Source organism: Musca vetustissima, unplaced genomic scaffold, assembly GCF_032173495.1.
Source record: "Musca vetustissima isolate MV318-11 ecotype Yass unplaced genomic scaffold, APGP_CSIRO_Mvet_v1 utg2070, whole genome shotgun sequence".
Taxonomy (NCBI): Eukaryota; Metazoa; Arthropoda; class Insecta; order Diptera; family Muscidae; genus Musca; species Musca vetustissima.
This window is the reverse complement of record NW_026880403.1, coordinates 274,066-298,566: the sequence shown is the minus strand read 5'-3', so window position 1 is coordinate 298,566 and position 24,501 is coordinate 274,066. Positions and strand designations below refer to the sequence as shown.

The 24,501-nt window shown below is 32.9% G+C and overlaps 3 protein-coding genes across 3 annotated transcripts; 1 reads left to right on the top strand and 2 right to left on the bottom strand.

The window, feature by feature from the left end:
- Positions 1-201: 201 nt before the first annotated feature.
- On the bottom strand, positions 202-4,690 carry LOC133326006 (uncharacterized). The gene is made up of 2 exons (XM_061534684.1): positions 4,591-4,690; positions 202-357 (listed from the first exon to the last, which is right to left on the bottom strand). The coding sequence occupies exons 1-2, from the start codon at positions 4,688-4,690 to the stop codon at positions 221-223; spliced, it is 237 nt and encodes a 78-aa protein (XP_061390668.1). The 3' UTR covers positions 202-220.
- A 9,594-nt stretch (positions 4,691-14,284) lies between these two features.
- Positions 14,285-14,813, top strand: LOC133326004 (probable prefoldin subunit 2). The gene is made up of 2 exons (XM_061534682.1): positions 14,285-14,438; positions 14,513-14,813. The coding sequence occupies exons 1-2, from the start codon at positions 14,308-14,310 to the stop codon at positions 14,811-14,813; spliced, it is 432 nt and encodes a 143-aa protein (XP_061390666.1). The 5' UTR covers positions 14,285-14,307.
- A 3,898-nt stretch (positions 14,814-18,711) lies between these two features.
- Positions 18,712-23,832, bottom strand: LOC133326003 (molybdenum cofactor biosynthesis protein 1). Its single transcript, XM_061534681.1, has 5 exons — positions 23,635-23,832; positions 23,469-23,568; positions 20,823-20,990; positions 20,076-20,756; positions 18,712-19,295 (listed from the first exon to the last, which is right to left on the bottom strand). Exons 1-5 carry the CDS (start codon positions 23,830-23,832, stop codon positions 18,739-18,741), a joined length of 1,704 nt encoding a protein of 567 aa, XP_061390665.1. The 3' UTR covers positions 18,712-18,738.
- Positions 23,833-24,501: the final 669 nt, after the last annotated feature.

The following is a 24,501-nucleotide window of genomic DNA, read 5'->3' as shown; positions in this document are numbered from 1 at the left end:
TTGTAACAACAATTAGTTAATGTTGTTGAACGTCATCTAATGCATTGTGGTTTCCAATTTACGGAACATACATATTCGATCATTCAGTTGTTGGTTGTTATAGTTGTTTTACTAGAATTCTGTTACAGTTTTTTTTTACCGCTACGTTTTGTTGTTAACAATAGGTTCTTATACATAGTTATTGATTTATTTGTTACATACATAGTTATTGATTTATTTGTTACATAACTTTACTGCTACTTTGTGCATCCATTAGCGATGATATGGGTGTCATGCCAAATAAACTACCCGTCACCGAAAGTAGAACGGAGTAATTGAAATACCAAAAGAGTATGAAGAGAATGGCAAAAATTACATCTGAGTGAGGTAATTTCGGTTCCAGTTATTTGTTGATGTACCGGCAAAAAAGAAAGAAAAAAACATTATTTTTTTATAAAAAATAATAAAGTGTTTACTACATAATGTATAAAATATATAAATATTTTTATAAAGGCAATATATTTTGGTTGTCTAAATATTTAGAGATAGTATATCAGAAAATCACGAAAATAACGGTTGTTTTCAAACAGAGGTGTTGACGTTTAAGGATTTAAATTTTCGGTTGGGAGAAGATTATACTCTGAAATTATTGGTATACTTGTTGATCTAATGGTAAACTATTGTGGACCTGGCGGAAATGAAAAACAAAATAACTTTAGATAATTAGAGTGGATGGATGCACCAACTATAACAAAATCCTCGGGATATCTTGGTATAAAAGAAGTCACAATTGTATGACGGTGTCAGTGGCATTCTTCCAGATTATATGATGCCATAGGATATACTGAGATAGGATATTAACATTTCACACTATATCGTAGAAAGATGCGGAACACTTCGACATGTTTTCGAATGTGACTCCAACGATTTTGTCGAATATTTTAATATTCAGGGTGTGAAAGAATTCGACATTTGAATCTGTACGGTCGGACGTTGGGTTAGCTTGGAAAAGGAGTGGCCAGGAACAGACCAGTCAAGACCTGTTGTGTGGAAAATGTTATTAATAACAATTAAAAAGTGTCAGTCGGTGTTTCCGACATATATATTCCTAGCCTATGGTTTGCGGAGATCTTCGGAATTACACACAGGTTTTATTACTCGCTTTATATAAGGTATGTTTTTATCAAAGAGGCTTACGATTTAATGTTGATCAAATCGGTTATTTAATTTGCTTCAATTTAATAAATTTTATCAGTTTATAAATATAATCGCCTAATATTGGATTTATAAATATTGAATAGGTACCAGAAGGAGTGGCCTAATGGGTCCCATTATCCCTTTCTTTAGAGGAAAAATACCTTGGTACAATCCTTGACCACAAATAGGAATGTTGAGGAACGCGCTAAGAAAGGACTAATAGGACTCTACTCCTCCAAGAACTCTATAGGTAAGAGTTGGGGACTAAGACCAGAGACCATATAATCGCCTAATATTGGATAAATATAATCGCCTAATATTGGATTTATAAATATTGAAAAGGTACCAGAAGGAGTGGCCTAACGGATCCCATTATTCCTTTCTTTAGAGGAAAAATACCTTGGTACAATCCTTGACCACAAATTAACGTGGAATAGGAATGTTGAGGAACGCGCTAAGAAAGGACTAATAGCACGCTATTCCTCCAAGAACTCTATAGGTAAGAGTTGAGGACTAAGACCAGAGATTCTTACATATGGACGCCTTGTATGGTGGCAGCAAAAATATACTGCTGACTAAAATGAATACAGTACAGTAATAGGCTTCGCTTCTGACAACCGGAGCGCTAAGAAGCACACCACAATCTCCAACCATTGGACTCTCTGATTAAATTCCAGGCTGCTATATGTGTTCTGAGGCTCCGGGAAACGGAGGTCTGGAAGTCGCTGAACTTTGGTCACGCAAGTATCCTTCAAACGACGCCAGGTTGTGACTTCTTGAAGAGGAGTACTCACATTAGTGACTATGTTCCCTATCATAGATGCTTTACTGACATCAAAGTAAAGTTTCCTAGTAGGGAATCCTTGACTGGTGGTTTCTTACCTCTGCCCGGTCTGTCGTTTTTCACAGAGGGGTCCAAGTACTGGTGCAGGCGTTTACTGCAGGGAACTAGAAATCTATAACTAGTAAAAACTTTACGATCTTCGCAGAGTTTTTCAAGCAGAAATTCTTGCAATCACGAAAGCGGCAGAGATAGTCAAAACACTTACTGCCGACAGTATAGGACCTGTGTCTATATATGTCGATAGTCAAGCGGTTCTCAAGGCTTTAAAGTCGTGCACTATTAACTCAAAAGCGGTTCGTGATTGCAAGGCTGCTCTACATGATATACGACGGAGAGTTAATTTATCCTTCAGTGACCACAATTAATTTATTTTGGGATCCAGGACATAGTAACATAGAAGTGAATGAGATTGCCGACGAGCTTGTTCGAGGATGTTCACAGTCATCCAATTTTCCAATTCTGACCATTGGCAGAATCCGTTTGATCTACGGCGAGGTAGACGGCAACAGAAGGTCAAGCGAACCTGGCTGTAGAACCTCAAAAATTATCTGGCCAGAATTCTCTCGCCGAAGAACTTCTTCGCTGTTGTCCCATAAGAGAGAGATAAACACAACTGTACGATTAGCTAGAAACAATTGAACATACCCTCTGTAGGTATCCATCGTTAATTGTCAGAAGACTCAGACAGTTTGCTAAATATGAAATTGATAACCTGGCATTCGTCTCCAAAATAGACCCCGAGCTGTTCCTAGGCTTTGTCAAGAATTTATCATGGCTAAAATAACATTTTCCAAGGTCTCCAATTCCGACTATATATCCTCTCTTCCAAACTCTTTTCAGGTAACAAGGACGATCACAATGGACACATATCTCTGAATGAACGGTTGTTAATTAAGAACCGTACATCCTAAACCTAACCCAATAGGTTGTTCAAGTTTTGGCTCAAATCGAAAATTCCATTCGGCTGACAATGAATTTATAAAGAGAAGTGGACCAATGGGTCCGGTCCGTCCGGTCTTTGTATATGCTTGGTAAAGGTAGTAGGTTCGCAACTTTGACCCTATGTGGGGGAGGTACAAGAAGGAGTGGACCAATGGGTCCCATCTTCCAATATATTCCTACGCATGATAATATAAAATTCATTTTTTGGACAATTTTGAGTGGATATTCAGAAGGAGCGGATAAAAAATATTAAGATGTGCGGAGTTTAGATGCAATCGATCACTCCCTTCGAGAGTTATTGTGAGTACCAGATATCGTAAATAATTTCATTGCTAGGAATTGGGTTGGAATTTTAGAAGTCTTATCTCCGATTTGGTACCCCCATTGTTGTTTCCAACAAGGGGAGTTTTTTCAAATTATTTTGTATCTTTCGTCAATCACCTCACGTGTTGCGCAAAACTGTTCGCAGTGGTTCACTTCTATAGTGTGAAGGTCAGTAGGACTTTTGGCAACTAGATTGGCCTTTAACCATATGATTCGCATACGAACGTGTCGCGAGAACCTGTTCAGTAGTTTTGGGGGTTACTGTCTGTCAGGATGTTTATTTGTATTATATATTAATTTTTGCCCATTTAAAATTAGTCTTCAGTCTTGGAACAAATTACGTCCAATGACGACTTTTGGTCAATTTAAAAATAATACTTGGTAGGGCCTTAACCTTGTCATGAATAAGCCCAGGCTAATAACGTATGGCTATTCCAGTCTATTAAATTTATTATTCTCACAATGTTTCTAATTAATCAACGGTCTAGATCGTATACAACTCATTAATACAATTGTATGCTTATGTTTACAAATATCGTTATCTATATCAACAAATATTGATGTGATAAGCCAAGTGTTAATAATTCAATCATAAAGCTTATCGTATTGCTTGGAAAAGTGTTTAACCATTTCAATTCATTTTGCATAGCCGAATATAGTAAACAATGTGTAAAACAATATACGGCTAAGAACAGAGACAAATTAAATCTGATTTCTATAGTGGATGTTTAGTATTTGCAGTTATAAAACTAAAATTTACTACATAGGTGGTGTAGAATTATTAAAAATGCACAATAAGAGTACATATATAAGGATTTTTAATTATTGGGTACTTGTGTTCATTCAAACATACTAATGTTGAATATCAACTATAATCGGATAACATGTGTATTTTTGTTGGCCACCCAATAACAATTCCCAATCAATACACTCATTTATGATGTATTAATGGAATTTTTGATACCAACCTCAAAAGCACCAATTTGCAATCAATATTGCAGTACTTTTATATGCAGAGTATTCTCCGATGTATTCTAATTATATAAAGTTATTATTTTATTCATATCTATTTATTTCGAAGACTTCAATGTGAGACTGCAGGAAACCACCCGATATAATGTGTACATATTGGCTAATTTACATTCAAGACATACAATCATTTCGGAAACTATTCTCAGGGACTTGTATGACTAAATACATAATTTGGAATTTGAATAACAACACAGTCACACTAACAACGATATTCAAAATAGAACTACAATTTGCCAACGACGACGATAGTCTTAAATTAATTGAATACTTACGTATTGTGACCCTTTCCCATTTCTCCACCATATACAGTTCGGTAACCATCAGATAACGAAACCACCAATAGTTGCAGAAATCAATTATGTTTTGCAGCATTGTCGTTATTTATGTTGTGTGTACCGGGGCTGGGTTTTAAAGTTTACTCTTCCTTCCTACTGTTTTTTTTATTGACAATATGATTTATTGCCTGTCACTTCAATGGGTCTGCCCTCAATGTTTGCACCAATTTGGCAGGTATTGCTTTAAATTGTTATCTGCCTGTGGTGACGATCAAGAACGCACTCAGGTAGGCTTATCAATTAATGGCTTGTTCTAAATTTGATAAGAATTGTACAATAATTTAATGAATTATCGCAATCAAAAGTCTTTAGATGACACCACTGAATAGGTTGAATTGGGTAGTTGCAGTGTTGCCAACCATGGCCAACCAGGAGTTTGACAGATAATCGAGAAATCTACAGTCGACTCTGCCTACTTCTGACGAACGCGTTAAAAACATCAATTTTCTATTAAATTTGACATGTTATTCAAAACAATACACACACACACATACACAAAATATGTATTTTGATCAGAGATCCGAAATGCTCGCTCGAATTCGAGCGGGAGTACTCCTGCGAATGTCCTTCGCTCGTTTTAGAGTGGGAGTGAAATACGCTCGAAATCGAGCTTATTCCAGTCTCTTTTGAATATCTTTTTTTTTTAATAAAAAAATGAAACTAAATAAAAATATTTTGATTTTAAAGCTGAATAATGAACTGCTTAAGCGTTGATGGACTTTCTTGCAAAAAAATATTTTTATTTGACCCTTACAATGTGTTTTTTGGTTTTTATACATGATCATTCAACCACAAAAACTGTTTGCTACTACACACGCAAAACACCAAAAAAATATTTGTCCACTCGATTTCACTCTTACAATGAACTCTTACTCTATTTCGAGCATTTAGACTTTTACCCATGATGCAATAAAAAGGTGATGTATCACAACAACAACCTTGTTTTTGTCACGACCATCTGTCAAATTGTTCCTTATAATATTTCAAAAAGTTGGCAGCATTGCACATCGAATTCAAGGAAATTACGCACCATGGCCTATAAATAAGTCACCATGGCCTATAAATAAGGTCACCAAGGGAGACCAGCTGATAATCGATACCTCTCAAGTTTGCTGTCAAAATGCATTATTGTGAATTGACTTCCATTATGAAAACGTAAGCAGAGTGGAAATGGAAATTTTTGACATTAGACTTGAGAAAAAACAGCTGTTTTCCGATTTCGATTGCTATCTTGGTGACCTTATTAATAGATCTTGTTACGCACTTTGACAGTTAATCGAGACATCAGCTCTCACCCTTTTTCATTAACAAGGAGTACTCGCAGTACTCGCGAGCTCTCCCAAACAAAATAAAACAGTGTGAGTATACTCCTCAAAGAAACTCGTACTCTTCACGTACTCCCACCCAGGAGCATTTTTCACTAGCGAGTAAAATCGAGCAAATCGGAGCTCTGCTCAAAAAATAAATTAATCGGCTTACTTATTTAAAAATTTTCCCAATATTGAGTCAAAGTGATCATGACATCCATATGCCGAATATAGCAGTTTGTTCCTAAGTGCGGCATCCATAAAAATATAATAATTACAAATATTTCTTAATAATTTTAAATTCTAAAATGTTCCTCTACATCACTAATGCACAAAATAGTACGATAGCGGTGATTGCTAAACACATATTCTCTTTTTGTCTCTTTTCGTCAGTCATTTTTGATGATTATCCCTCAGTTACGCTCTCACACACTTACTCTCAATTTAGTTCTGTTCAACTCTGCTCTACATGTTCCTAACAATCCGATCGAAAAATATATTTAATAATAATGCGGATAATACGTAATAATAATATTTTAAAATCGGCATGCTCACTAATCTTTTTCTAAATGCACTGTCCCTAGTGGTGATAGAACCACATTGAGAAAAACCTTAAACCTTAAAAACATTACTGCCTGAACTTAGATTGAAATTTTACACAGAGATAGGTGAGTAGATGACGATATTATTGAATATTATTCAAGGCAAGATTGATTTATTTTTCAGTTGTTTGAAATTATAGACAACAGATGCCGAGTACTGACTTAAGGAGCACTTACCCATCTTACCCATTCAACAAAATATATCTACATAACATACAACATACATAACACATTCTACATATATTCTTATTACACATCACACATTCTAAACCCACACCCTAAACCCACATCCTAAACCCCTCGGCAAAGCCAACCCCACGCACGAACCGTCCAATTGGACGTGCGGTCTCCGCTACCCAAGCTAAACCAGTCTGTGATAGGATGGATTCCCCATTACACAGATTCAAATTTAATAGACTTTGATAGACTTAACTGTTTTTGGGGCTACATTGGACACCATTTCAGCTTTCATGAGTGCGAGTGAAGCTCCTACGATCGATTGATGTGTGTGTCTGGTGCTTCTGTCCGTGCATAAAAGATTAAAATGGTGGTAGCGGAGACCGTACGGCCAATTGGACCATTTGGTTCGTGCGTGGGGTTGGCTCTGCCGTGGATGGATTCACCACCCATCAATCGCCATCTAAAAAGGAAAAAAAAAAAGGAAAAAGAATTACCTCGATTTTCGTATTGTATTTAAAACTTTTTTGGTTGATGATGACGCGCTGTTTATGCTGCTGAAGTGCCGATTGAATGCTTTTTTTCCAAGCTTTTTCTCCCGCTTTTTTACCGACTGCAGAAATATTGAAAAACGTTCCACCTGTTACGAATGGGATGGGATAGACAAAATGCCCGGTAAAGAAGAAGTCAAAGAAGAAGACGGAAAGTTACGAAGGAGGTGCGATGGAGACTAAAAAGGAGTTGGATTGTTTACGAATGAGGTTATAATAGAGATGGCGTCATCACGTGTTGCCAACCATGGCCAACCAGGAAAAATTTGACAGATAATCGAGACAAATAATCTACAGTCGACTCTGCCTAACTGAACGCGTTGGCTAACTGTGTCTTTTTTTTGGTCTGTTCCCGTACTGCAAGAATCTACTCGATTTTACTATTTTCTTCGATATCATAAAGGAAAAAGGTGTTATCGGAGTAAAAAAAGAGTAGATTCTTGCAGTACGGGAACAGACCATTTGTCTCATTGCATCTATACCGCCTAACTTGTCTGTCTGATTTCTTTCCAAAATCTAGTAGGAATACCATGAACTATTACTTCTGACGAACGCGTTACATTAGAAAGCGAACATATACATAAAAATATGTCAAATGTACAGAGCGACTTGTTGCATTTGTTTTCATTTATTTTAACATTATTGCCCATACTACGCTAACTTGCATGGTACAATTATAAAGGGTAACAGCAAAACTCAGCTGATTTGATTCCACCGTAATACTAGTGTCAATATGAATATGACAAATTATGTTTTTAAAAATCACCCTCCCATATCCTCCCTTCCATATTCATTTTACTCAATCTGTCTACTGGAAAAGTTTGAGGAAGCAAATCTTTCTTCATGGAATAACTCGAAATTCCCAGAATTTCATATGTGTTACACATACAAGTGGCAATGGCTCAATTATAGGTAAGATGTGAAAGCGATAGAAATATAAATTAGAACATGATGATCATTCATGACACTAGTAAAACTTATAACAACAAATTTCTATGTGGTTGTTGTATCGTTTGTTGTACAAAAACACTAGCCTTCTATTATTATACCGTGGCTAACATGTGTAATGCTACTTTACATACACATTTTATATGATGATTAGGTTATTTACACTGGCTTTCAGATAATTTCTAATGACTGTCAGCTGGTATTTGTTTACATATACACACACTCACACCCACACTTGCTTACACGAATTTTATAATAAAATATAAGGTTTTATTTTTTATTGGAATTTGATATTTATAATTTGTTTTTATTTCCCCAAATAGGAATTTTTGGGTTTTATTTCAGCCGTTCAGTGAACATTACGGATAACTCAATAAAATGAAAATTTGAGAAATCCGCTATATATATATATATATATATATATATATATTATGCATATGTTGTTTTTAAATAATTGTACCCATGGTACAATTATAAAAGGTAACAGCAAATCCCAGCTGATTTGATTCCAACGTAATACTAGTGTCAATATGAATTTGACAAATTATGTTTTTAAAAATCACCCAACAGGAAAATTGGGAACGCTTAAAATTTGAAATTGTTCTTTATTAAGTGTGCTCCCGTATTCAATTTACTCAATCTGCCTACTGGGAAAGTTTGAGGAAGCAAATCTTTCTTCATGGAATAACTTTCAATTCCCTGCACACACGTGTAACACATATAAGTGGCAATGGCTTAATTATAGGAAAGATGTGGAAGCGATAAAAATATAAATTTGATAGATTTTCAAATTTTATTATGAGGATTTAAAAATATTTCATTTTCAAAATAAATATAATTTGTTTGTTTGTTTACATTTTTCTGTCAAAAGACACTGACACTAGTAAAACTTACAACAACAAATTTCCATGTGGTTGTTGTATCGTTTGTTGTACAACAACACTAGCCTTCTATTATTATACCGTGGCTAACTTGTGTAATGTTACTTTACATACACACTTTATATGATGATTAGGTTATTTACACTGGCTTTCAGATAATTTCTAATGACTGTCAGCTGGTATTTGTTTACATATACACACACACCCACACTTGCTTACACGAATTTTATAATAAAATATAAGGTTTTATTTTTTATTGGAATTTTATATTTATAATTTGTTTTTATTTCCCCAAATAGGTATTTTTGGGTTTTATTTCAGCCGTTCAGTGAACATTACGGATAACTCAATAAAATGAAAAGTTGAGAAATCCGCTATATATATATATATTATACATATGTTGTTTTTAAATAATTGTACCCATGGTACAATTATAAAAGGTAACAGCAAATCCCAGCTGATTTGATTCCAACGTAATACTAGAGTCAATATGAATTTGACAAATTATGTTTTTAAAAATCACCCAACAGGAAAATTGGGAACGCTTAAAATTTGAAATTGTTCTTTACTAAGTGTGCTCCCGTATTCAATTTACTCAATCTGCCTACTGGGAAAGTTTGAGGAAGCAAATCTTTCTTCATGGAATAACTTTCAATTCCCTGCATTTTCATACGTGTAACACATATAAGTGGCAATGGCTTAATTATAGGAAAGATGTGGAAGCGATAAAAATATAAATTTGATAGATTTTCAAATTTTATTGTGAGGATTTAAAAATAAATATAATTTGTTTCATTTTCAAAATAAATATAATTTGTTTGTTTGTTTACATTTTTCTGTCAAAAGACACTGACACTAGTAAAACTTACAACAACAAATTTCCATGTGGTTGTTGTATCGTTTGTTGTACAAAAACACTAGCCTTCTATTATTATACCGTGGCTAACTTGTGTAATGTTACTTTACATACACACTTTATATGATGATTAGGTTATTTACACTGGCTTTCAGATAATTTCTAATGACTGTCAGCTGGTATTTGTTTACATATACACACACACCCACACTTGCTTACACGAATTTTATAATAAAATATAAGGTTTTATTTTTTATTGGATTTTGATATTTATAATTTGTTTTTATTTCCCCAAATAGGTATTATATATATATATATATATTATACATAATTATGTTTATGATTTTTCGACCTTTTGAATGTTTAATAAATTAGAGATGGTTGATCGAGCTTGAGGTCAATGTTTTTTTATTTATTTATTATTTTCCAATATTTCGAAATTCGTTGAATTTCATCTTCAGGGAAGTTGATCTACAATAAATAAACATTACAACTAATTAGAATATATATCACAGCTTTTTTTAAAACTAAAAACATATATAACTCGTAAGATGTGATCGCTTACTTTTAAATAACAAACATTAAATAATTAGCTTAAAAACTAGCGTAGTGTGACTACCACGGTCAAAAGTTATTATTGCACTGATTGTTATTTGTTAATTGCACGATCCCCTCCTACGCGTTAGATGTCTGTAGCAATAAGCTGTGTTGTCTGTGTCTGCTTTGTTGTTGATTCGTTTTGTTGTTGGTAAACTATTAATGTGGAGCATCTCTATTGTTAGTCTCTTGTTGTAATGGCTCTCTTCTTGTAACACTTTCACGTCGTCTATGTTAGGTATGTGATTGTTGTGTTTACAGTGTTCTGCTAACGCCGTTTTTTGTATTAAATTTGTGTTTCTTAATTTAATGTCAGATTTATGTGCTGACATTCGCGTTTTCAGTTTATTTTTTGTTGTTCCAACATATAATTTTCCGCAACCTTCTTTCTCGTTACCACCACATTCTATCTCGTATATCACATTATGTTTGTCCATCTTTGGAATTTTGCTTTTTACTTTACTATATAGTGATTTTGTTGTCTTATATGAGCTATGTGCTATTGTATATTTTGTTTTGTCGTAAATATCAGATTTTTCCAATCGTTCAGATATATTTGGTAAATATATCAGTGATTTATATATCTTTTTTGTTTCCGATTCTGTCTCGTTTCTCGTTCTCTCGTTTTCTCGTTTTTTTGTTTCGTGTTGACTTATCAACGATTTTATTAAATATATGGGAAAATTATTTTGTATTAGTATGTCTTCGATTTTTAATTTATTTTTCTTGTGAAACTTTTTGTCACTTATATTTAATACTCTATTTATTAAGTTTTTTGCTGTATTTATTATTTTTCGTTTTTTGTGCTTGGAGAAGTAATTAATTAATCTTCCCGACGCCGTTGGTTTTTGATACCAGGGAAGATGCAATACAACAGACTTTGACAACTCTAAATGGCTTCAATAGAAAAATACAATTCACTGTGGAAGAAGAAAACAACGGAAAAATTTCATACTTGGACACCATGGTAATAAGGGACAAAAATATGGATTTTGTCTAGACTGGTATCAAAAACCAACGGCGTCGGGAAGATTAATTAATTACTTCTCCAAGCACAAAAAACGAACAATAATAAATACAGCAAAAAACTTAATAAATAGAGTATTAAATATAAGTGACAAAAAGTTTCACAAGAAAAATAAATTAAAAATCGAAGACATACTAATACAAAATAATTTTCCCATATATTTAATAAAATCGTTGATAAGTCAACACGAAACAAAAAAACGAGAAAACGAGAGAACGAGAAACGAGACAGAATCGGAAACAAAAAAGATATATAAATCACTGATATATTTACCAAATATATCTGAACGATTGGAAAAATCTGATATTTACGACAAAACAAAATATACAATAGCACATAGCTCATATAAGACAACAAAATCACTATATAGTAAAGTAAAAAGCAAAATTCCAAAGATGGACAAACATAATGTGATATACGAGATAGAATGTGGTGGTAACGAGAAAGAAGGTTGCGGAAAATTATATGTTGGAACAACAAAAAATAAACTGAAAACGCGAATGTCAGCACATAAATCTGACATTAAATTAAGAAACACAAATTTAATACAAAAAACGGCGTTAGCAGAACACTGTAAACACAACAATCACATACCTAACATAGACGACGTGAAAGTGTTACAAGAAGAGAGCCATTACAACAAGAGACTAACAATAGAGATGCTCCACATTAATAGTTTACCAACAACAAAACGAATCAACAACAAAGCAGACACAGACAACACAGCTTATTGCTACAGACATCTAACGCGTAGGAGGGGATCGTGCAATTAACAAATAACAATCAGTGCAATAATAACTTTTGACCGTGGTAGTCACACTACGCTAGTTTTTAAGCTAATTATTTAATGTTTGTTATTTAAAAGTAAGCGATCACATCTTACGAGTTATATATGTTTTTAGTATTAAAAAAAGCTGTGATATATATTCTAATTAGTTGTAATGTTTATTTATTGTAGATCAACTTCCCTGAAGATGAAATTCAACGAATTTCGAAATATTGGAAAATAATAAATAAATAAAAAAACATTGACCTCAAGCTCGATCAACCATCTCTAATTTATTATATTATACATATGTTGTTTTTAAATAATTGTACCCATGGTACAATTATAAAAGGTAACAGCAAATCCCAGCTGATTTGATTCCAACGTAATACTAGTGTCAATATGAATTTGACAAATTATGTTTTTAAAAATCACCCAACAGGAAAATTGGGAACGCTTAAAATTTGAAATTGTTCTTTATTAAGTGTGCTCCCGTATTCAATTTACTCAATCTGCCTACTGGGAAAGTTTGAGGAAGCAAATCTTTCTTCATGGAATAACTTTCAATTCCCTGCATTTTCATACGTGTAAAAGTACATCTACATATACAATTTTAAATCGAGTCGATTAACTAAATCCAGAAATACACCCTAATTGTTTACACATATCTTTAATCATGATCTAAATACGGATCAGCTGATGTTTGTTAGTATACATACAAAATTATAAATTTGCTGCAAAAAAATATTTGTTTGCAATTTGAACATGAAACGAAGAATAACTACAATGGAAATGTTTTTGCAATGCTGCGATCGTTTGGAAATGATAAAAAACTACGAAAAACCTAAAAATACTATAAATAATTGTTATTTAATTTTTGTATTTGGTAACCGTTAAATTTAAAAACAAACAACATGTGAAAACAGTTGCAAATTTTGGTACATTGTGAGAGAGTTGTATTTTTTAGCACAAAAACCGCGTTGCATCTCAGTAGTATCATGATTTCGATCATGATTTAAAATAAACCATGCCGTACGATGATTTAATTTTGTATGGTAAATCATGGTAAATTTAGCCTGATTAAGAAAATAAACCCTGATTCGACCTTTAATCATGATCAAATGTTATATGTAAATCCGCTTAAACACATATAAGTGGCAATGGCTTAATTATAGGAAAGATGTGGAAGCGATAAAAATATAAATTTGATAGATTTTCAAATTTTATTGTGAGGATTTAAAAATATTTCATTTTCAAAATTTATATAATTTGTTTGTTTGTTTACATTTTTCTGCCAAAAGACACTGACACTAGTAAAACTTACAACAACAAATTTCCATGTGGTTGTTGTATCGTTTGTTGTACAACAACACTTGCTGTTACCTTCTATTATTATACCATGAATTGTACCATGTATTGAACATTAATGCGCTGTTCAATTGTAAAGGAAAAACGAAAAATTCGCTCTCGGGGTTGAAAATAATTCTGAACAAAAACAAGTAAAAATGCCAAAATTGGATGGCTATCCTTCAAAATCACCAAAAGAGCCAATTAGAAGTCCGCATTCCTGGTTACCATATTTACTCGGCCAATAAACACTATTCTAATTAGAAGGAGATTCAGTCGCGGAGACGTAGTCCATAGGAGAAAATGTTATATCCCCGGCCGATGGCCGCTATCCACAAACATATACATAAATAAATAACAGCTGACAAATAAACGTTATATCATTTTAATACTAGTCTAAACAGTCTATTAATGTGTACCCCACTTTACATACTCATAATATCATGTGCTGTGTAAACAATATAAAGCCCTTAATGTCGCTGTCATGTTGATTTGCCGATCCCTATTGACCATTATAGATTTGTAGAAACCTATTAGTCCTACTCACTGGTTTAACCAAGTTGTAAGCCCATCTGTTTTAAATTTTGGAAATACAATGAGTGCCGAACAAGTAAAGGATTCCAAAATGAACGAAAAGATCATTGCCGAGTTCCAACAGCTCCGCAATGAACAAAGAAACTTGGTAAACAATCTGAACACACTGGAAATGGATCTGAAAGAGCACAAGTATGTTGTTGTAAACATAACCTCAATTTATTTTTCCTAACGAATCCTTTTTTTTACACTATTTCTGGTAATAGGACTGTGATAGATACCCTGAAAACGGTGGATCCCGATCGTAAATGTTTCCGTCTTATTGGCGGTGTTCTGTGTGAGAGAACTGTCAAAGAAGTTCTGCCTCAACTGGTCGAAAACAAAGATTTCATTGAGAAAACCATAACATTAGTCACCGATGATTTGACCAAGAAGGGACAGCAAATCAATAAATTCAAAGAAGAGCACAATATCAGAATACGTGGAGAACAGATGGCTGGTGAAGCACAAAAATCTCAAACAGATGAGAACAAATCGGAAAATCGCAATGTCTTGGTATCCAACTGAAATTAAATCACTCACTAAATGCCGTGTTTGGTTGATATTAGAATTCTAATACAATCTGAAGACAAAAGAAGGCCTGGATGTCTTCGTCCATTCTTAAGTAACACTTAATAGCTTGTGTTGTGTATTTCATCTAACTGTATGTCGGTAATATCATTTCACCTTTGATTTCCTTTTGGCGTGATATCATCACAATGTATGATGGCTTCGATGATGGGCGATTTGAAATGAAATGTTAGCGTTCTACTGTGAAATGATAGTGATCCGATGTATATACAATCTATGCAAGAATTATTAAGACATACTAACATTACTTTAATTTCATTTGTAATTTTTCCCCTCTTCTGGCCTCTTGACAGTCTACATAAATATATTTATATGAATAAAACTAATGTGTTAACGTATTATTAGTGGAAATAAAAGCCAAAAAACGAACATCTTCATGTCTCTCCAATAATATAAAACTTTACACAACATTCTCATTTTGTCTTTTTTGTAGTGTTTTAAGTTTTGCTAATTTAAAGGCTTTATTTAATAAAAATAAAAACATAATATCTACAACGATGTTATTTGAAAGATTAAATCACATTATAGTTAATTCAATATAATGATGCAACGTAAATGATGCAGCCTATTCTACATGTTCGGAAAAATTGTCAAAATTGTCATCAGCCTTATTCTGGATGTCAAGTCCACGTGAATTTACTCGCTCTTCCCCTTCGACTTATTCTGAACAACATTTTTGTGTGAATTTTTTCGCATTCTCGCTTTCGCCTTATTCTGAATGAAGTTCGAAAGCGAAAAAATCTTTGGGGAAAAATTAGGTATTCTGGATTACAGGGAGTAGGAGAATGAGATGAAATTTTGTGCGAAATTTTTCGCTAATAAATTCAGAGTTGACTACAAAAACATAAGTTATAAATATTTTTATGAAAAATATTAACACAATACATATTCTATGACGATTTAGAATATTATAAATGATAATAAGCAAATATTTAACAAAATGCCTTTGGAAATCCTATTGATAATGATGCCTGCTGAACCAAATATTGCCAAAGAATGTATAAAGGTAATAATGAATATTTAAGTCGAGTTTGATGCATTTGGGAGGCGAAAAACAGACATTTTGGGTGAGGATCTGTCTCTCAAGAAAAAAATTATAGAAAAACCAAATTTGCCCAATGAGCCGCTTAACAGTGAAAACATAAATACAAATTATGAAACAAAAAAAAACTACAAAAAATATACATATATATTTTTTAAATTATCGTTTGCATTATTTGAAGGTAGAAATAAAGGAGTATGTCACTTTAAGAATTTGGAGAGATAAAATATCGAAATAAAATTAAAAGGCACACAATTATGTGCCTGTGTTTTTGCCATCATAAAAAAATGTTCTTTTATTTGAAATCTATTGTAGTTGTACCAAATTGCATCAAAACAATGTTTCACATGTCATATTGTAGGTTGCCATATTTTCAAACTTTAATTAATTTTCTTTTAATTACAAAGCATTTATAAAGCGGATTCTTGATATTTCACATTTGTATTGTTATAAAGTTTAAACAACAATAACAAGTAACAATTTTTAATAAAATAATGAATAAATAAAATATTGAAAAATATTACACAATTAAATTACAATATGGCAACACACATTACAACTTAAATTATAATATGGCAACACGAATCTTTTTTTCAACCACCATTTTCGAAAACTCGAATCCGCATCTCGCATTTTTTGCGTCTCCCTATTCATTCAGAATAAGGCGAGAATGTGAAAGCGAAAATTTTTGTGCATGCGAGATATCTCCCAGCGAATATATAGTTATATATATAGTAGTTAGCCACATGCCAAACATTGAAATATATTATTATTTTTAGAATAATACCTTCTAAGATATCATTAAGAAATCTTGTTAAATGGGGTAGTATAGTTTGCAATTTAAATGAAATCGGCCTTAATGGCTTCAAATTGCATTTTTGGAATAAAAATAAATAAATATCCAGAATAAGGCTGTATATTGATTTAGTTTATATAGGCTAAAAGTCTGTAAATCAGTTACTTTCAATGATTTTTTTCACGGACAAAAATTAAAGACTTGCCAGAGAGACCTACTGACAAGAAAAACGCATATTAAATTACAATACGTAGTAAAATATATAAGCTCGCGCCATTCAAAAATCAGCCAATTTTTGTAACTCCGCAAATACTGCCATGGGATGACCAACAAGCCTTAAATAATGCCATGTTCTTACATTTTTCGTCAATATTGAGCCATTTTCGAACACAAATACAAAATAAAAAAAAAATAGGTTTTATTTCGAGTTATCAGTAAATAGAGATTTTCGAGAAACGATTACTTATTGTGAACTCGATTGGAATTTGAATGAATTACCGTGATTAAGTAAATGTATTATTTTTTATTTTAGAATATTTAATGTGCTGTTGATTTTAGAATTGCTTCTGGCCTTTCAGCTTGATTCTCATATTTAAATATAATCAGCCTTATTCTGGACATTCGCTAGGGAGAGATCTCGCTTGTGAAAAAATTTCGCTTTCACATTCTCGCCTTATTTTGAATGGATATGGAGAAGCAAAAAATGCAAGATGCGGATTCGAATTTTCGAAAATGGTGGTTGAAAAAAGTTTCATGTTGCCACATTGTAATTTAAGTTGTAGCCCCATTGTAATTTAATTTTGTAATATTTTTCAATATTGATTTTCTTTTTTAAAATTGTTACTTTTTATTGTTATTTAAAATTTATAAAAATATAAATATGAAGTATCAAAAATACGCTGTCAAACTGCATTGTAATTGAAAGAAAATAAATTAAAGTTTGAAAACATGACAACATACAAAGGCAAGCGAAGCAGCAATTTGGTGCAAAAATTACAACAGATTACAAATAAAAGAATTTTTTTTTATGATGGCAACAATCGCATTGAACGATGTCGAAGACACAACGAATAATGGGAGGAAATCTGCGATTGAATTTAATAAATTCACAGTTTATTATTTCACTACATAATTGTGTGCCGTTTTCTTTAATTTCGATATTTTATATCCTCCAATTCTTAAAGAAGCGATTTATTTTATGATATGCTCTTCCTTATTTATTTTGCCTTTCAAATTTATTTGAGCTTTTCACTGTTAAGCGGCTATTCAGGCAAATTTGGCTATGTGGTTTTTCCAAATTTTTTTAATATTTTTTTTTCAGGGGAAACAGATATTAGTACAAAATGTTTTTATTTCAAAAATGGCATCAAACTCGGCTTAAGTAATAGGTACTTGTTATGTATAGAAGTATTGTGTAGATATTTTTTCACACAAATATTTAATACTCATATTTGTGTATTCAGCTCCCCTTAAATTTATTAACGAGCACAAAATGTCATCACATTCTCCAACCCCTTGTAATCCAGAATAAATAATTTTTCCCCGCAGCGAAATTTTTCTCTTTCGAACTTGATTCAGAATTAGAAAAAGTGAAAATGCAAAAAAATCGCTGCGAGTTCTAGTTCAGAATAACTTTAAAGGGAAGAGCCAACAAATTCAAAGTGAATTGATGTCAACAATAAGGCTGATAGTCTAATTCGTATTACTCTAAAACTTCATTAGGATTATTTTTTTTTACTTTTGTAAAGTGAACATCTTATTTAACAAAATTTATTATTTGCTGTTATTAATTTCTATACTACATATAGTAAGAATTGTATATTCTTTGTACTTATGATCATTGACCTTTTAAAGGTTTTTGTTTTTTATTGCCGCAATGTCAACAATAATAACAGATAATTATTAAAAAAAAAAACAGAAATCATGTATAATATTATGCTTACAAACTGTTGTTGTATACATACATCTATAGCTACAGTATATTTCAATGTATATTCTCTATCTAATATATACAAAATATTCCCTTAATTACGTTTAAAATCACCTCGTTGACCACCAGATTTTGATACCAATTGAATGTCTTTTATTATCATGTCATGGGTAACAGCTTTGCACATATCATATACGGTAAGAGCTGCCACAGAAACGGCAGTTAGAGCTTCCATTTCGACACCCGTTTGTCCCGAACATCGTACACTGGCCTCCAGTGTCACAATTTCATTATCTAAATCTAATGCAGCATTAACTTTTACCGAAGAAATTGTAATGTTATGACACAAGGGTATTAGTTCGGAAGTTTTCTTTGCTGCCATTATACCGGCCAATTGAGAAACACTTAGAACATCACCTTTCTTTAAATTATTTGAGTGTATAAGTTGTGCTACTTCCCGGCCAACATAGATTGTGGCTCTGGCTACAGCTGTCCTTGTGGTATTTGGTTTTTCCGAAACATCTACCATAGATGCTTTACCCGTTGTATCGATGTGTGTTAATTGTTTGCCATCCGAACTAAATAAACGAATTTGTGTTGAAGCTGCTGAATTAAGTGGGTTAAACAAATGTGCAAATTTTGAAGTGCAATTAAATGTTTGGTATTTGAAGATATCCGGTTGTCGCTTGTGGATTTGATGGTAACCTAATAGAAATAAAATAGAAAATAAATACATTTTTGAATTAGCATAAGAGTGTATTATATACCCACCTTTGGGGAAGGGCTATCCACCAATCAAAATCATTGGACGATTTTCCATTTGTGATAAATTCAACATGCCTACAATATTCGGTAACAATTTAATAATTTTGTTTTAATTATACAAATTCAAAAAATCTTCCAATGAATGATTGTGATTGATTGTTATGATTACTAGGTGCTACAGCATTATATTCGAATTAAGTTTTTTCGATATATTTATGGTAAAAATAATATAAAAGTCGGGCAATATTTGAGTCAGGACTTTGATTGCATGTTGTAAAGTGCGGACGGATGCACGAAGCTAAACTGAGTCAACTAGTGCAGATAAGATGGATGGTATACTAACAGGTGATCAGCGTACTGGGAACATTCAATTTTTGCTTTACTGTCTACCTAAACCTCATCCAGAAGTGTACCATTTATGTGAAATTTCTTTTAAATTAACATTAATCAGACGGTATTGTTGTATGAGGAAAGTGTGGAATCTTGAACAAGCTGGAATGTTGTGTTTATCTGAAGATTATATAGGCACTTCATAGATTCTCAAAAAAAAAAAAAAAAAAAAGTTTAAGGTTTCACACAAATATTTGGAAATAAATTCAATCATGGAGTGAAAAAATTGTAGCACCTAGTAGTTAATGTTGTTTGGATAATGACATCAGTGCTCACCTGCATGTTGTTTCTTCTTCCGTTTCACAGCAGCCGATATTAATGCGACCAAGTCATCCTCGGAGCATTTATTTCGTATGGCATCTCTCAGCGATATCTCCTTATTGCCAAATAGACACACTTTTAAATTACCATCAGCTGTTAGACGCAAACGATTGCATGATCCACAAAAATGTTCTGTCATTGATGTTATAAAACCAACTTGCCCCTTAAACCCAGGTACCTTATAAGCTTTCGATGTGTCATTTGGTCCATTAGGTAATGCTTCAAACTCTGGCCATTTCTCTCGTATTATTTTCAATGTTTCATTAAACGACAACAATTTATCTGTCTGCCATTTATTACCCATAAATGGCATATATTCGATAAATCGTACATCCACATTACGATCACGAGTGAATTCTATAAAATCACATATTTCATCTTCATTGAAATTTTTCATAAGGACACAATTGACTTTGGGTGTGTAGCCGAGTTGTATGGCCAAATCAATGCCGGCTATAACACGTTCCCAACCTTTGCGGCGTGTTATTTCTTCGAAACGTTTCGGTCGTAATGTATCCAAACTAATGTTGATGGCATCCAAGCCAGCTCTTTGCATGGGCAGTAGTAAACGTGTTAAGACCAATCCATTTGTGGTAATTCCAACATTTTCTAATCTTGGCAATTCTTTTAGTTTAGCTGCAATTACAAATCATTGTTTTATTAGATTCTTTCTTTTTTTCGATAGATTTCAAATAATCTTACCTATAATATCAACAATATCCCGACGTACAGTAGGTTCACCTCCTGTCAGACGTATTTTTCTTACACCTTGCTCAACGAAAATTCGTGCCAAATAATAAATTTCCTCATTTGATAAGAGATTATTTTTGGGTTGTAAATTTACTCCTTCGGCAGGCATGCAATATTTACCTGTAATATTAAGAAAAGTTTTTTTTTGAAATTATCTAGAAAGTATTCCTTAAATTTCATAAGCTCCACCCTAAGGTGAAGTGTATTTTAAATTGACCGATATATTGATTGGTCGGTTAAGGCAGATCTTTAAATTTACATTGTCTGCAATACTTGGATGTTTGATATTGAAAAATGGAATATTAGTCACTTTTTAGTACAGCCCACATATAACATTACTTTGAGGGTGCTAGCTGTATTTTCCCACCGAATAGACTGCAATTTAGCATTGCAGATTCGTGAAACATTTTCAATATAGGTCCCGACCAAATTCGGTATGTTAAAGGTTTAGGCAAATTTTCCAACCTGAGTCCGAAAAGTCAATGCCAAATAACGAAGATTTGTAATTTGGCATTGCGGATACGTGGAAGCCGAAAACATTTTCAATATAGATCCTGTCCAGTTTCGGTATGTTGAAAATTGAGCCAACTTGAGTCTGAAAGTTTGTATTTCGTTCGTGAAACATTTTCAATATAGGTCCCGACCAAATTCGGTATGTTAAAGGTTTAGGCAAATTTGTCAATCTGAGTCCGAAAAGTCAATGCCAAATAACGAAGATCTGTACTTTGGCATTGCGGATACGTTAAAGCCGAAAACATTTTCAATATAGATCCTGTCCAGTTTCGGTATGTTAAAAGTTGAGCCAACTTGAGTCTGAAACTTTGTATTTCGTTCTCTCAACAGGATAAAAAATCGGCAGAAATTTGATGTATTTTAAATTCCCAACCATGGTTAAGGATGTACATATTTCGAGACGGACTAAATAAACGACGGGTTTGCTTGCTTTCATTTTATAGATTGTTATTCCGCGATTTTTTAGACTTATCGATATGAGTCTGGAAGAAATTGCGATAATGGACTCAATTTTCACTTCTTGAATATTTGATACCTAAAAAGAGGCACATTACGTTTCTTTTCGGAACTCCGACACCAAATTAATTTTTGTTTTTATACCCTTCACCACACTGTGGTACAGGATTTTATGTCTTTGTGCATATGTTTGTAACAGGCAAAAGGAAATGAGATAGAGCCATGGTTTCTTTTGAGAATGTGCATAGAATCACTTTCAGAGTCGCATGTCCGTCCGTCTGTTGATGTAAAACTCTAAACAAAGTACAGGTTGCATTTATGATCCGAATAAAATGAAATTTGGCACAGCTCACATATTTGGCCCAAAGACGAATCCTCAAAGATCGGCCGATGGATACGAAATTTTGTACAGCGCGCTGAATTAGGTCCAGATTGATGTATACAAAGTTTTGTTGAAATCGGTTCAGAGTTAGATATAGCTCCCTATATAGTTTCGACCGATGTTAAGTAAATGTTGCACCAAAGACCCAAAGGAAGGCCGATTGATACGAATTTTTGTACAGCATACTGAATTAGATCCAGATTGATGTATGCAAACTTTTGTTGAAATCGGTTCAGATATAGATATATAGTATATAGTTTCGTTCGATTTTATGTTAATGGTGCACCAAACTCCGAATATTTGTCCGATTGCGACAATTTACTATAATTGTTATTAAACTGTTTACTTAACATTTTAATGTAGTTTACCGCCTTAAGATCGAAAGACTAGGCATCATGAATTTGAAAAATAAAATAAAAAATAAAAAAAAAATTGTACATCGTATTGAATTGAGTCTCGAATGTTGTATATTATTTTTTTTTATCAGTTTAGATATAAATATAGCTCCCATATACTTTTTCATCCGATTTGATGTAAATGTTGTCCCTAATAGCCTATCTTTGGTCGATTTATACGAAAGTTTACATGTTCAAAGTAATTGAATATGTGATAAGGTTGGTTATAATCGGTACAGATTTGGATATATCTCCCATATATAAGTTCAACCGATTTTATGTAAATAGTGCACAATAGATCAAAGAAACAAAGTCTGCGGGATTAACATTCAATTATTCATAAATCTCGGATGGTATGTGTTGATTTAAATTGTTCCAAATATCGATGTAGACCACGTATAATTTCGTTCGATTCATTTTCAATGGTCCTCCAAAGATGCTATGCCTGTTCTATCTGCAGGATATTTTGTAACATCTCTTGTATGTACACCAAGTAGTGTTACTAGTTTGGATTTACAATTGGCAGAAAACCTCCTTGTTTCAGCAGAAATTAAACAGTAATTTCAAATTGAAAGCTATTAATTGATTTCAAACTTCATTGTTTTTTTTTTTTCTTCTCAACTTTCATGAAAATTTCCCTTTGACACTGACCACTTGGGAATGACATTCCATAATTGTGACATTGGCCGATTTGTTTATCTTATCATAATTTACACTAAATTTGGCAATCGACCATGTTCATAGTTTTATTTGTATTTGACGAACACACTGAACATGAGCATGTGTATATAGATCTACTTGAAATTATTGGAGAAGATTTCTAAACAATTTAGTTTTGTAGTACATACTTACAGCGTAAATTACATCGTTCGGATAGTGAAATACGTAAATATGTGTGATAACGTCCAAATGTATCTGTCAGAGGTGAGGCAGGAGTAGTATTGGCCGATATCTAAAAGTAGGCGTGTTAGTTTTATTAATGAAATTTGCAAAAATAAATAACTTTAATTAGAAATACCTTTGTGTGTTCTTGTTGTTGTTGTTCTCTGGTTGCAATGGTCTCTGTAGATGTATCCAAAGCAGGAACAGGTTGGGCACTTGTTGTTGATTTTAAACGTACACAGATATATTTCAATTTTGCAATATGAGACAATGAATTGCATTTACCGGTTGTTATTGCGGCTGTTTTAAGAGCCCTCTGAAGTAGGGAAGACATACTGGATAAGGAATAATCTACAAACCGTCAGCCGTATCAAGTAAATAGAAAATTAGACAATACTAATTATTACAAATAACAAATAAACAACCGAAAAAGATGAATGTCATCTACTTACACGTTGATCGGAATCCACAAACACGCAACTTGTTATTACTTCATAGATGACGACCACCAACCACATCTAATCATCATCAGAATAAATGCCGGATTTTTGTTTTGATGATAAGCGTTCGTATTTTTTGTCTGTTGTTGTTGATTTACGCTGTATTCTTTTGCCGTGTGGTCAGTATTGATTATAGCAGTCTAACTCTCCGTATATTTACTGGACGACTATTAGCGAAGAGTAGCGACTTGTAGACTGAAAACAAAACTTGTGGAGCATGGAGCACATCGTTACGTTTCCCTCCAAACATATGATTTTGACTGATGACAAATGTTAAAAACGTGTTGCCGTTTATTTGAAAAAGTGTATAAGTCATTTGATTGCATTGCTGTTGTTCTAAATTTTGGATAGTATTAAAATTACCGTTACACTACAGCTTTTCAAATAATTTTATGAACAAATTGTGTAATTAAAAAATATAATAAACTAATTAAATATATGTAAAAATACCTTTTAACGCCAACAAATTTAAATAAAAAGCAACTTTGACACTTTTATTTTAA